Source organism: Gadus morhua, chromosome 7 (genome assembly GCF_902167405.1).
Source record: "Gadus morhua chromosome 7, gadMor3.0, whole genome shotgun sequence".
Lineage (NCBI taxonomy): Eukaryota > Metazoa > Chordata > Actinopteri > Gadiformes > Gadidae > Gadus > Gadus morhua.
The window spans coordinates 2,735,950-2,750,251 of NC_044054.1; the positions used below are offsets into that span (position 1 = coordinate 2,735,950).

General features: G+C 45.2%; 1 protein-coding gene across 1 annotated transcript; it reads left to right on the forward strand.

The window, feature by feature from the left end:
• Positions 1-975: 975 nt before the first annotated feature.
• mdka (midkine a) lies at positions 976-12,152 on the forward strand. The gene is made up of 6 exons (XM_030360596.1): positions 976-1,134; positions 1,267-1,346; positions 9,906-9,985; positions 10,091-10,258; positions 10,569-10,733; positions 11,639-12,152. Exons 3-6 carry the CDS (start codon positions 9,907-9,909, stop codon positions 11,665-11,667), a joined length of 441 nt encoding a protein of 146 aa, XP_030216456.1. The 5' UTR covers positions 976-1,134; positions 1,267-1,346; position 9,906; the 3' UTR covers positions 11,668-12,152.
• Positions 12,153-14,302: the final 2,150 nt, after the last annotated feature.

The window sequence follows — 14,302 nt, forward strand, 5'->3', positions numbered from 1 at the left end:
TATATATATATAAATAATCGATCAGCCATTTTCCTGATTCTTTCCTTTTAACGTCAATAAATGGGTATGATTAAGGTTATATATTTTTTTATCTCGGTTGGGATTGGGTTAATGAACCACACAACCGCCTTGGTTTACCGTCTATCCAAACCAACTGAAGTATTCACGGTCAAAACGTAAGCTATTATATTATATTATAGTAATAGATGTAAAGCTGCCCCAAAAAGTATTAATTAATCGTTCGAGTTATAATTAATAAAAAAAACAAAGTAAACCGTTGTGGGTTCAGATCTCCACACCTGGCACTGCGCATGCGCGTCCCTTGGAGAGCGGTTCATCTCCCCAGCAGTGAATGTGTTCCGACCCCCCACGGACAGGATCCCATTGTAGCCTGGGTACTTAAAATGCCTCGGGAGTGGATGACTTCACCCCACATACTTACCCTGATGGCCCCGTCAGAAAACAACACAACAAACCCGCAAAAACTTGAAACGTGAGACGTTTGTCGTTGTTTTCTACGCACACAACATGGTGTCAACCGGGCCGGGGTATCCATCCTTCATCCCGGGACGGGGTGGAGGGTACGGGCGCAGAGGGGAGAGGAGAGAGGGGGATGCGTATTGGTTTGGATGCCTCGCTGGAGGAGAGGAGAGGAAGAGGGGGGAGAGGAGAGAGTCCTGTGGTTGATGTGTGTTTGTGTGAGAGTGCATGAATGGAGCCTAATGCAACCAGAATGAACTGGTTTGGCAGACAAAGGCCTGGGGTCCAAACGAGGGGGGCGAGGGGGGCGAGGGGGACAGTGAGAGAGAGAGAGAGAGAGAGAGAGAGAGAGAGAGAGAGAGAGAGAGAGAGAGAGAGAGAGAGAGAGAGAGAGAGAGAGAGAGAGAGAGAGAGAGAGAGAGAGAGAGAGAGAGAGAGAGAGAGAGAGAGAGAGAGAGAGAGAGAGAGAGAGAGAGAGAGAGAGAGAGAGAGAGAGAGAGAGAGAGAGAGAGAGAGAGAGAGAGAGAGAGAGAGAGAGAGAGAGAGAGAGAGAGAGAGAGAGAAATCCGCCTCAGCCAAAGCCTGAATTCCCCAGATACTCTTGGCTATTCTGGTCTAAAGTTTGGAGCAACTTTGTGCAATCTTTGGGGAAAAGTAAGTGTGCCAAAAGAGCGAGCAAATGATCCGTTAGTGCATAAACGCGGACAATTACGCACGTCCGTAATTGGTCGTTGCGTTCACCGTTTTGCAGTGGAGTTTTACTTTCCCGTTATCTGTGCCCCGCAGGAGACTTTGGGGGATCTTGGTGGAGAAGAGGATCACAGATTCCCTCTACGTCTCCTTTCCAATTTGGAAACCTAAAGAAAGTGAGTATAAACGTCTTTGTCTGCTGTGTGGTCGCTGTCTTTGGAGACGCTCCGTCTCATTCGCCTCGGTAAATAGTAACTCCGCTATCATGAACAAGAACTACAAATGAACAAGAACTACAAAAGTGATTGAAAATGTGGGTTTTTGTAACGGGAAACGTTTTTTTAAGGAGGGTTTTATTTACTGGCAGTCACAGCGATGTTAGAAGTCTTCTGAAGTGCCAAAACTTTAAACTTTTAAAACTAAAACTGTACATTTTACCAGTTGAAGAGAATGATGGGCTATTTCCATTGTGTGTGTGTGTGTGTGTGTGTGTGTGTGTGTGTGTGTGTGTGTGTGTGTGTGTGTGTGTGTGTGTGTGTGTGTGTGTGTGTGTGTGTGTGTGTGCGTTTTTACTGTGAATTCCCAGATTTATATTCCCAGCTGTTGTTGAGATGTCCTTTCCAAGTGTGTGAGTGGGTGTGGGTGGGGGGGGGGGGGGGGGCTACGTGAGTGTTTGTGTGTCAGTGAGTGTGTGTGTGTATGTGTTCACCAGTATGTTGATGTTGGCAATGAACAATAAAGTTGCAACAGAAAACGGTAAAAGTCACACTATAAAAACACTACAACTTTTCAAAAGAAGAGCAGGCTCTTAATTAGCCAGAAACAACAAGACAGTTTAACACATCTCCTTTTAATCCAACTTTAATTCAGATTAACAGCCTACTTCTCCATTCTCTTCATGGTGAGACAGCACACTCCTAAACCCACGACCATCCAACAGGGAAACTCAAGCAAAGAGCTTACTAAAACAAGTTCTGCAAAGCCTCAACACTCTGTTTCTCTGTGCAGACTACCTGGCTGCTGCTGCTGCCTCTCTCCTCTCTCTCTCTCTCTATCTCCATCTCTCTCTCTCTCATCTCTCTCCTCTCTATCTCTCTCTCTCTCTCTCTCTCTCTCTCTCTCTCTCCTCTCTCTCTCTGTCCATCTCTCTCTCTCTCTCTCTCTCTCCCTCTCCTCTCTCTCTCTCCTCTCTCTCTCTCTCTCTCTCTCTCTCTCTCTCTCTCTCTCTCTCTCATCTCTCTCGTCCTCTCTCTCTCTCTCATCTCTCTCTCTCTCATGTCCATCTCTCTCTCCTCTCTCTCTCTCTTCTTTCTCTCTCTCTCTCTCTCTCTCTCTCTCTCTCTCTCTCTCTCTCTCTCTCTCTCTCTCCTTCTCTCTCTCTCTCTCTCTCTCTCTCTAAATATGTTTCCAGTATCTTGGCCACAGGCCCCAGCCGTCCGAGCCTTCTCTAATACCTCCTCTCCCTTGGTGTCCTTTCCAGAACTCTGATTCCCATTCAGTAGATTATAAACTCTGTTGCTCTCACACTTCACCCGGTTTGTGTTCAAACTCCACACCAACTCCATCCTCTGCTATTGTGTTCCTAGAGTCCATGTATTCCCCCACAATTGCTATTATTACTGAACTTGTATTATGTCTTGTGTTTTATGTTGGAACTGTGTACTGCTGTCCCATCTTGGCCCGGTCTTCCTTGTAAAATAGATTTTAATCTCAATGAGACTAACCTAGTTCCTCACGTGCCAAGCAGACTGCAGCCCACACTCACACAGCACACGCATATACATACACATACATACACTGCATGCATGCACATACACACCGCATACACACACACGCACATACGCACAAACATACATGGAAACACACACACACACGCACACGCGTTTGCACACACCGCACGTCAAGACAAAGGCAGCGACAAACTCGCCGAGCTAAGACGTTATGCTTTTAAACATAACAGCTCTGCCATCAACACACACGCAGGTTAGAACACACACGCGGCACGCGCACAACACCGCAGTGACACATGTCCAGGTAAGATGTTATGTTTTAAAAACATAACTGCTCTGCCATCGTCACAATCTCCCAGGTAAACACATTCTGTCTATAGAAAATTGCGATAAAATAAAGGAAGAAGGGAACGGTCATATAAAAACTGTTAAATTCAAACATCGCACCGACCAGCATATCAACACATAAATCACGTGATCTTAAAGAGACAGTGGTCCCTATAACACAGAATGAAAACACGTCAATTACACAGTATGGTGAATTATGTCTATGGAGTCCACCACAAGACTACACTTTGTTGCTCAAATGTAATCTTACTCTCCTCCTTGAGCCTCCAAAATTGCCTTTACACTTTGTTGCTCAAACTTAATATTACCACCTCCTTGAGCCTCCCAAAATGTTACCATAAATTGATAAATAGCTGCTTTCAGAACACATGTGTAAGTCCTGATATTCTCCTGATGGGCCGGTGTGTGTGAGCAACATATCCTGACATTTGTACCCTGAAATCTCCTGAATAATACTACCCCTGAGGTAGTATACTCACCGTAGGGAAATGTAAATGACCTTATATGTGAATGAGGAGTAGAAAGTCCTGTAAATGGTAATCAGCCTGTTGCCTTTTGTTCACTGAATGGTTCAAAAATATTTAAATGTGGCACTGTGGTGACGAATGTTATACGTTGTAATATTATAGGCAAAATGTTATTATATTAGGCGCCATAATGTAACACAGAAATGTGTTACATTATGGACTGGGCATTTCCACATTATTGCTATGGTTTAATTACAAGTAGAGTTGAGAAAACTCTAGTAATATTAATAATGAAACTCATCTCAAACCATCCGCACTTCCACCGCTGTGGAGTCCAGTTGGTTCTCAACTAAGTACTCCCCTCACCGGCACAAAACGTTTTTGAGAGAAAGTAAATTAAATGGACATAATAATGTATTGTGATCTATTAGGAAGTGTAACACATGAACATTAAAAAGGGTTAGAATCCCTTTAGAACCCATCCTCCAGATACTCATGACAATTTGGTTGTTTTCTGGAACGCACTTTGTTTTTCAAGGATTCTCCCTTCTCCTTGTCTTCTCCTCACTTGGCCTTCCTAAGATAGCCTTCATACGCTAGCTCTCCTAAAATAGCCTTCCATTAGCTGGCCTTCCTAAACTAGGCTTCCTAAGCTAGCACCTTCCTTAGCTGGCCTTCCTAAACTAGGCTTCCTAAGCTAGCCTTCCTTAGCTGGCCTTCCTAAACTAGGCTTCCTAAGCTAGCCTTCTTAGCTGGCTTTCTAAACTAGGCTCCCTAAGATAGCCTTCCTTAGCTGGCCTTCCTAAACTAGCCTTCCTAAGCTAGCCTTCTATCATCTGGCATTCAGATTGAAACTAGCCTCAGGGTGAAAAATATTTAATTGTATTTATTTTCTTTGCAACTTCCTGAGACCCCTGCAGTACCCATAGGGGCCCCATTTGAGCACCCGCCTGCTGCAGATGAATCTTCTGCTGCCTCCTAGCTCCTAGCGCCTTGGAACACGGTGTTGTCTAGATCAAGGCTCCGCTGGAGGCTGATCAGGCCCCGAGACTCACCCTGCGGCGCTTCGAGGAAACAGCCATGTTTTATTTTAATGATGAGGAGGCTGCCTTCTTCCCCCTCCGGTCTCCCAGACACCTCGACTCCCCACGGTTCATTATCCCCCCCAACGCACACTCGAACACCGGCGCTGTGCGTCAGCATCGTACGAAAGCCCGCTAGTGGATTATTAGCATTCCCGGCCTCCCGGCTCCAAGCTTTCCACGAATAACGATACCAGACTAATTAGGCGGATTGTTCTGGACGAAGCACGCACGCGAGCAAGACAATTATATCACGAGACGCGTCGTTTGATCGCCCTCTCTCGTCCTGCACTCCTCCTCTTCCTCTCTCGTCCTGCACTCCTCCTCTTCCTCTCTCGTCCTGCACTCCTCCTCTTCCTCTCTCGTCCTGCACTCCTCTCCCTCCCTCGTCCTGCACTCCTCCTCTTCCTCTCTCGTCCTGCACTCCTCTTCCTCTCTCGTCCTGCACTCCTCCTCTTCCTCTCTACATCTTGAAGAAAGACAATTTAGTTATTTTCAATTTGATTAAACTTTATTCTTATAGTGCTTAATTACAACACACACACAGACGCACACACAGACACACACACAGCCATCACACTGAGATACACACAGACATCACACTGAGATACACACAGACACACACACAGTCATCACACAGACACACACACATCACACAGAGATACACACAGACATACACACAGTCATCACACTGAGATACACGCAGACTCACACACAGACATCACACTGAGATACACACAGACACACACACAGTCATCACACTGAGATACACTTAGACTCACACATAGACATCACACTGAGACAGACACACACAGACACGCACACAGACACACAGAGACACTCATAACAAGTGATAATGCAACAATAACCATCTTTGTTAATATTAATAACCGTTTATTTTAAGTAACACTGACAACTCTGACATTTTTTTATTATTTTTCCGAGCGTTAAATAGAACCGGTACAATTAAAAAAAAAGAAAAGTGTCTTCGGTAAATCTGTGAATGTTAATTAAACAATTAAGTGCGTTGCTCCTCAGTGTAATCACGGGCGGGTTTGAAGAGCTTTGTTCTAACATTCTCCCAGCTTCACAGACCTGGGATCAGAACCGCCGAAGCACATAATGGAATGCAGCTACTGAAATAACATATTGGAATGCAGCCACTGAAATAACATTGGAATGCAGCCACTGAAATAACATTGGAAATGCAGCCACTGAAATAACATTTTGGAACGCAGGCCGTAAAAATATATTGAAACGCGGCCGTAATATACATATTGACCTGCGACCAGCTTAGTCAACTCTAGCGATCCCATTGGTTGATACAAGGATCAATACTTCGACTGAAACACACAGTCACTGATCAATCAGGATTTGTGATCATTTCAACACGGTAACCGTTCATTTCATCGGTACTCTTTTCTCTGCGTCCCTGCATGGGAACGTGAACTGCCAGGGTTGATTGCAAGTTGCAATCAATTACAAGTTGATGTGGATTCGGATCGTTGGATCTAGTTTATGAAACACTAATAACAATAACCATAATATTGATGAAGATAGATAAAAACTGCTACTCAGTGCTTCAGTAATCAATATTAACACAAACAACTTTGAGATTCCAGTAATATAAAGGGGCAATACAAACACAATTTATTATTATATTATTATTATTATTAGTATTAACAACCCAGCGACCTCACTCTTAATACCAAAACGAAGGGACACCAGCAGGAGAGACGGACAGCGGCAGAGATCCAGAACGAGAGCAGGAGGAGAGAGGAGATCTGGGCCATGGTGACTGGGTAAGCTGGGGGGGCCGCTGGGTGCGTCTCCGTACCCCCTCATCCAGCTGGTGGGTTAGCAGACAGATTGGGAGTCCCCTCAGATCTGAGGCTGACCCACAAGGAGAGATTAACCCATTACAGCAACACACACACCCACACACACACATGACGCGATGCGCACATGGACACACGTACACCGAGAACACATGTACACAGACATCATGCACGCTCACACTCACACTGGGGCGTACACAGGACGTACACACACGCACTAGAAACCAAGCGGAGGCCTACCCTCTGGCCCCAGTGCGTGTGTGTGTACGTCCAGCTTAGTGCGTCGAGTCGTCACATACCAGGCCTCGGTAAACACGCTGCCTCTACCTGACAGGGGCGGCGGGGAGGGGGAGGAGGAGGGGGGGAGGAGGAGGGAGCAGGAGATGTCAGGGTATCCTCCTTTGTAGTCGACGAGAAGAGACAGAAGAGGAGACAGGGTGTCAAATTGTGCCTCCTGGGATTAGGGGTGGAGGTTGAGATGGAGTCAGGGGTGGGGGTGGTGGGGGAGACAAGGGGCTTCTCCCTCTTTCTTTGTCTCATGCTCTCTCTCTCTTATCTCTCTCTCTCTTCTCATCTCTCTCTCTCTCTCTCTCTCTCATCGTCTCTCTCTCTCGTCTCTCTCTCTCTCTCTCTCTCTATCTCTCTCTCTCTCTCTCTCTCTCGCAACGGAAATCTTTTATTGAATCTTTGAAACAAACTGTGTAAAATATCGTAATAAACGGCCAAATAATAACTAGGTCAAATCAAAAACGAGGTCACAGAGTGTTCAATTAACAAGTTTGTCCGTAGTGTTTATATTAATTCAAGTCTAAATCTAAAATAACGAATACAAAATACATCCTGGCACTTAAAACAGACCTTAGCATTGTGAAGCGTCTTATCCTAGCTATCTGTGTTGTCTACGGCAGTGGTTTTCAAACTGTGGGGCGCGCCCCCCCCTGGGGGGCGCCAGAGTTCTTCAGGGCGGGGTGCGACGTGAGAAAAAAAATGAACCCGAAGAAACCCTGAAAGTCGATGATTCAAATCATCAATCGTACTTCAACTGTAGAAGTAACATAACTAAATAAATTTTCAACCGTTTATATCTTCGTGCAAACCATTTAAACAAATCTACAACACACATGTATCTTCAATAATATCTAAACAGAATTTCGATATCATTTAAAATTTCTCAGAATCACAGTTTAGTTTCATACCGCATCGTTTTCAGCTGTTTTCATTGTAGACGTCAGCCCATTCTGATACACCTACTTCTAGACATCGTAACTCATTCATTTTTCAACCGTTTACCATCGTTCAAACCATTAAACAAATCTACACACTTGTATCTTCAATAATATCGAAAGAATTTTTATAATATTTATACTTTTTCAGAATCACAGTTTTAGTTTCAAACCGGCATCGTTTTCAGTTGCTTATAATAATTTCGGTCACCATAGCAACGCCGGTAAACCAAACCCCGCCGAATAGTCGAATCTCTGGACTGAAAAAAGCAGATCTGATTCGACTCAGAAAATTCAAAGTCGGGGACCCTGAATGAATCTGTGTAAAACTGGCAGTTACACAGATTAAGATGTTCAAATGTATTTAAAAAAGGTTAAGCTAAACATGCTTAGATAAAGTTGTTAAATTGGTGTTAAGAAATGTGTTTAAAAAACGCACAAAGATGTTGTAATGTTTCAGAAATATGTTTAAAATGTTTAAAAAATATGTTTCAAAAATATGTTTCAAATGTTTTAAAATTATGATCAGAGATGTTTAAAATGTGTAAAATAATTAAGATAGCTTTCAAAACACAGGTATTTAGAACATTACTTTTGGGGGGGGGGGGTGGGGGCTCAGCTGAATTTTTTCTCTGAGGGGGGGCTCACTCTCTCACACTTTGGTCCACGGGGAATGGGTTAACATAGTGATGGTTAGTGCTTGGCACTTGGTTGTATGAACATCCTCACTGTACCCACAGAGATATATTGCTGTTTATCTTTCTCCTGACAAACAGACTTATTGTGAGTCGCTCTGGATAAAAGCGTCTGATAAACGCCCTGAATATGAATGTTAATATCCATACGAAGCACTCTGGACTGATATTATTCCAGAATTGTTCCAGAGAACTGACTCATAGTTTCCATAGCAGCACAACATCTTAGGATGTGATGTGAATGAAAGTTGATTTTGAAGATGTTAAAATGGATTAGCATGACTTCGCTCTGTCGGAGGTATCAAAGCAGCCACTGAGGCTCATTGCTCATTTTAAATTGGCTTTCATTGATCTGGCTTCTCCCCATCAATGACGGAGCATTCACCCTGTGTGTGTGTAGAGAGAAGAGGGAGGGATGGAGGGAGGGAGGTAGTGACGGAGAGGGAGAGACAGAGAGCAGGAGAGGGAGAGGGAGCGAGAGAGAGAGAGAGACAGAGAGAGAGAGAGACAGAGACAGAGAGAGAGACAGAGAGAGAGACAGAGAGAGAGAGAGGAGGAGGAGAGAAAGGGGGAGAGACAGAGAGCAAGAGAGAGAGAGAGAGCAGGAGAGAAAGAGAGACAGAGAGAGAGAGAGAGAGAGAGAGAGGAGAGGGAGAGAGAGAGAGACAGAGAGCAGGAGAGGGAGAGAGAGGGGGAGAGACAAAGAGCAGGAGAGGGAGCGAGAGAGACAGAGAGAGAGAGAGGGGGGGAGAGACAGAGAGCAGGAGAGGGAGAGAGGGAGTAAGAGAGAGGGGGAGGGAGGGGGGGAGGGAGTGAGTGAGTGAGTGAGTGAGTGAGTGAGTGAGTGAGTGAGTGAGTGAGTGAGTGAGTGGTCTTCCTTCAGTTGTTTTAGAGATTTCACCAGGCACCACCAGGTCAGCCCCTGGGAGTCAAACTGTCTTTAACAGTTTAACAGCCTAACTTGTAAAGCTAACATATTTTCTGAGCCAGTCAGTGGGACGCACCCCCAACGCACCTCGACTCCACACCTCGATGTCTCTGAAGACAGACAGAGCTACACTCTTCGTTATGGAGGACTCACACCGTTTTATTTGGCTTTAACCAGTGAACAGGACTCTCCCCCCCCCCCCCCTTGTGGGGACGACAGTACATCTGTTACCACGGCGACCGTGAGGGCCGCTAATGATTTAGTGTGAGAGCAAAAGCAGAGCAGGGGTCAGCGTTTAATGATATACTTGCTCCCCCTCTCTCTCTCTCTCTGTCTCTCTCTCTCTCTCTCCTCTCTCTCTTCTCTCTCTCTCTCTCTCTCTCTCTCCTCTCCCTCTCCTCCCCTCCCCCTCTCTCCCCCCTAGGATGAGGGCTGTTCTTGTCTTCCTGCTGGTCTCTCTCCTCTCCATCAGCGCCGTCGACTCCGCCGGTAAAAACAGGAAAGGTGAGTTTCTCTCTCTTGTCCAATCCGAACCCTCCGCCGCCCAGGGTCTGAACCCAGACGTTGTGGTATCTGATCGCTCCAGCGTGACGCTCTCTCCCCGTCTAGAGAAAACCAAGGCGCCAAAGACCGGCACGGAGTGCAGCGATTGGCGCTATGGCAACTGTGTCCCTAGCAACGGAGACTGTGGGGGGGGCTTCAGGGAGGGGGCGTGTGAGCAGCAGACCAGGAAGATGAAGTGTAAGGTCCCCTGCAACTGGAAGAAGAACTTTGGGGGTGAGGACGCCCACACACACACACACACACACACACACACACACACACACACACACACACACACACACACACACACACACACACACACACACACACCACACACACACACACACACACACACACACTTCTCTGACGGGCTCATGAAGTTGAACTGAATCTAATTTGCTGGAGGAGATAAAGAGAAACACATCGGAGAGGAAAGGAGGAGAAGAACGGAGAATGATGAACTGATTAATGACAATGTGGATTAAGAGGACGTTTTAACCAACCCGTTCTCTCTGGTTCCCCCTCCCCCCCCCCCCCCCCCCAGCGGACTGTAAGTACCGGTTCGAGACGTGGGCGGAGTGTGACCCAGCCTCTGGCTTAAGGGCCCGCTCAGGAACCCTTAGGAAGGCCCTCTACAACGCAGAGTGTCTGCCCACCATCTCCGTCACCAAGCCCTGTGCTGCCGGAAAGACCAAGACCAGGACTAAGGGTAAGAGTAAGGACTAAGGAATAGACCAGGACCAGGACTAAGGGTAAGAGTAAGGACGAAGGGTTAAGACCAGGACTAAGGGTAAGAGTAAGGACTAAGGGTTAAGACCAGGACTAAGGGTAAGAGTAAGGACTAAGGGTTAAGACCAGGGGTAAGAGTAAGGACTAAGGGTTAAGATAAGGACCAGGACTAAGGGTAAGGTTAAGACCAGGACTAAGGGTAAGGTTACTGACCAAGTACAGGACTAAGGGTAAGGTTAAGACCAGTACTAAGGGTAAGGTTAAGACCAGGACTAAGGGTAAGGTTAAGACCAAGACCAGGACTAAGGGTAAGGTTAAGACCAGGACTAAGGGTAAGGTTAAGACCAGGACTAAGGTTAAGGGTTAAGACCAAGAGCAGGACTAAGGGTAAGGTTAAGACCAAGACCAGGACTAAGGTTAAGGGTTAAGACCAAGAGCAGGACTAAGGGTAAGGTTAAGACCAAGACCAGGACTAAGGGTAAGGTTAAGACCAAGACCAGGACCAAGGGTAAGGTTAAGACCGAGACCAGGACTAAGGGTAAGGTTAAGACCGAGACCAGGACTAAGGGTTAAGGTAATGGGTTACATGACGTGTTCCAAAATGAAACCAGGTTACCAACGAGAATGTTCTGCCAGGGAACCGAACGGACTGCAGTGCTTATGAGCGTCAGTCATCTCCACCGGACCACTGAGACCACGTCTATCACCTAACCTGTGGTGGACAGTGTCATGACCGAGAAATGGCTACACGCATTTCCATGGAGATGTCAACCACAAGCAGAAATTCTGTCTGCTAAACGCCCTGAATGTGAATGTAAATGTATATCCAGAGATATTAACATGTGCTTAACAGTTCTTCTGTGATGTTCTTCTTCACATTCTCAGGGAAGAAGGCGAAGCCACAGGACAACTAGTGCGAAGAGCTGGAAGGAGGAAGACCTGGGAACGGACTAAGGATAATTGGTTCGGACGCAACATCTATTGGAACTTAGCTGATTTTTTCAACGTAAACCAATGTCTGCGCTTAAAAGTGTTGCAGCAAAAAGTGATTTAATATTCATTTCAGATTTTAAATTCCCTGCTTTATGCTGAGTAGATTACCCATATTTTGGGTGGTATTTGCGTTGGAAGTTTTAAACACAAGATTAGTTTTTCATTTCTAATTTAGGAGCTTTTAGAGTAAAATGGATTTTAACTAAAACAAAACAAAAAAGTGTTCGGGCGAGCACTTCTATTTTTCTTAAAATGTAGATTATTTTGGCCCACAAATGTTTACATTTTCTTAACAGAGGCCATTTTAACAAATAGAAATGTTATTTGTTATACATATATTTGCTAACAACTTTTTATTGGTGGTGCTCACATGAATGATTAAACATCTTCTTTTTCTCAAAATTAAGTTGTTGTTTGTTCTGGTAAATGTTTAATTATCCAGTTAAATCTAAATTTTGGATTTCATCCATTTTCCACTGCATCACTTAAAGGTTGGGTATGGGATTTGCGAAATGCCAGCAGATTTTGAAAACACACAACTCAAATGGTCCTACCCCCTCTCCTTCAACGCTGACTCTGACTCCACCCACTCCAAGTACATGGACGCGCAAGCACGCACGAGCCAACATTACGAGCCATTAGCTAGTTAGCTAGCTCCAGTAGCTACCGCAGGATAACAACAAACAGAAGCTTGCAAAGTCAGGAGCTTTGAGTACGTGCACGAAGGGGTCACGCGGGGAGCGGGGGAGTGCAGTACGACCGTTTGATTGACGTACTTACTGTCCAATGCCACTCGGTGGGTCTGGAAATCATTGGCTGGAGTTTTTCGAGCCCTGCCCGTTCCACAGATGATTGACTTGTTTAATGTCATGTCAGTACTTCTAACTCAGTGGCTGTAAGTGGGTTATGATAGGGATTTCAAATAATTTTGCAAAAATGGCCAAAAAAGAGAATTCCATAGCCAACCTTTAAATAAATTCTAGTCAATAATCCCCCAAAAGGTTGATAGCTTTGAATAGATTTATATCATTGTGCTTTCAAGTTCTCTCGTTTAAATGTTAAACTCATAATTTAAGTTAAAATGGAGGCGTGGTCGATATGGCGCCAATCAATGTTTTTCCATTACTACAGTAGTACATTTTTACAAGTTACTGTCCTTAACTTCACTGAAGAACGTTGACTTATTACGTTTGATGACGGAAACCGACGCTGTACATTTGAGACACAATCAAACAACCTCGAACACCAGTCAAATCCCCCTTCCAGAATATTTATTCAAATATAAACACGGTACTATTAAAATACAACTCATGTCAACACCTCATTCCAAACACGGGGTACTGGGGCAGGGGGTGGACCACTGGAACCCATCAGCTAATGAGATCGGTTTGATGACATGAAACCTGATCCCAACCTGGGGGTGCCTCTGACAGTGCGCCCGGGCCTGACTTTATAACAGCTCATCCGAGCGTGAAATAACTATTTTAGATCTCACGGGCCTCGCGACTGAAAATAGGCCGGTCGCTAAGTCACGCCCCCCGGCGTTACCATGACGAACTCGGACAAACAAACCAGATTCTATAACAAAAACGTATGGGAAAATGTCAGCTGATAAGTGTATCAAAGCAGGTTTTGGAGAGGTTTTGGGCGGAAAATTATTTAATTTCTTCCAGGATCAATCGAAAGGGACTACATTATGCTATGGAGGGGTATACACAAAACTTAAAAATACATGCAGAAGGTAACAAGCTTAAATTCAGTTGGTATTCTGGCCTGCCGCACAGTAGCCGCGTTACATGGACACTATTCCTGTCATGCGGTCCGAATGTACTGTGTATATCACATTTACAAAAGTGGTAAGCGTACGTTCGTATGTCTCTGACGCACACCTGACACATTTGGACCGGCGGCGATATTTTTATGTATTTTATTTTAATGACAGCCCAGCAGGAGAGAGCTTTTCTCTGTGTGCTCCTTCGATTAAGAAGAAGGAGGACAGCACAGCGACGTCAGTTTCTCGTCCGGTTTTTATATCTACTCCCTCCTCCGCCGCAAACAATACGGCCGCAAACAGTGCTGTTCTGTAAGGGATAATGTACAGCACGCCGGGGATTATTGGGAAAATAAGCCCCGACAGGTCCTGTCTTCTTACAATTACCATTCGTAGTGTTCATCAGCAGAGAAAAAGTCCGCCAAAGACGTTGAGTGATGTCGCTTAGCAACCGGACACGCTGGGGTTGATAAGTTACCGGACTACTTGCGGAGTGTTAGAAAGACGGGAATCAGGCAAAAAATCTACTCTCCTTGACAGTTGTCAAGTTCGGTGTGCAATAAAAGTACAGACGGACCAATTGACAACTACTGCAGCTGCTGATGCCATCTCTCTAAGTTAAAAAGTAAACGCACCCACCCCAAACCAATCAGAATAAGTGTTTACATGTCGATTATAGCAGACTACACCAACTCTTGTGTTCCGCAAGGAATTCTATTCCGATCAGAGGATTGTATTCCGATTGAGGCGTATATATGATCATTTTATATTCCGATTGAGCTGTT

What these genes read in the sequence shown, in the direction of transcription:
- mdka (XM_030360596.1), top strand. Translation starts at nt 9,907, where the DNA reads ATGAGGGCTGTTCTTGTCTTCCTGCTGGTCTCTCTCCTCTCCATCAGC. An exon ending in CGCCGGTAAAAACAGGAAAG is followed by an intron (nt 9,986 to 10,090) that starts GTGAGTTTCTCT and finishes CTCCCCGTCTAG; the next exon opens with AGAAAACCAAGGCGCCAAAG. An exon ending in GACCAAGACCAGGACTAAGG is followed by an intron (nt 10,734 to 11,638) that starts GTAAGAGTAAGG and finishes TCACATTCTCAG; the next exon opens with GGAAGAAGGCGAAGCCACAG.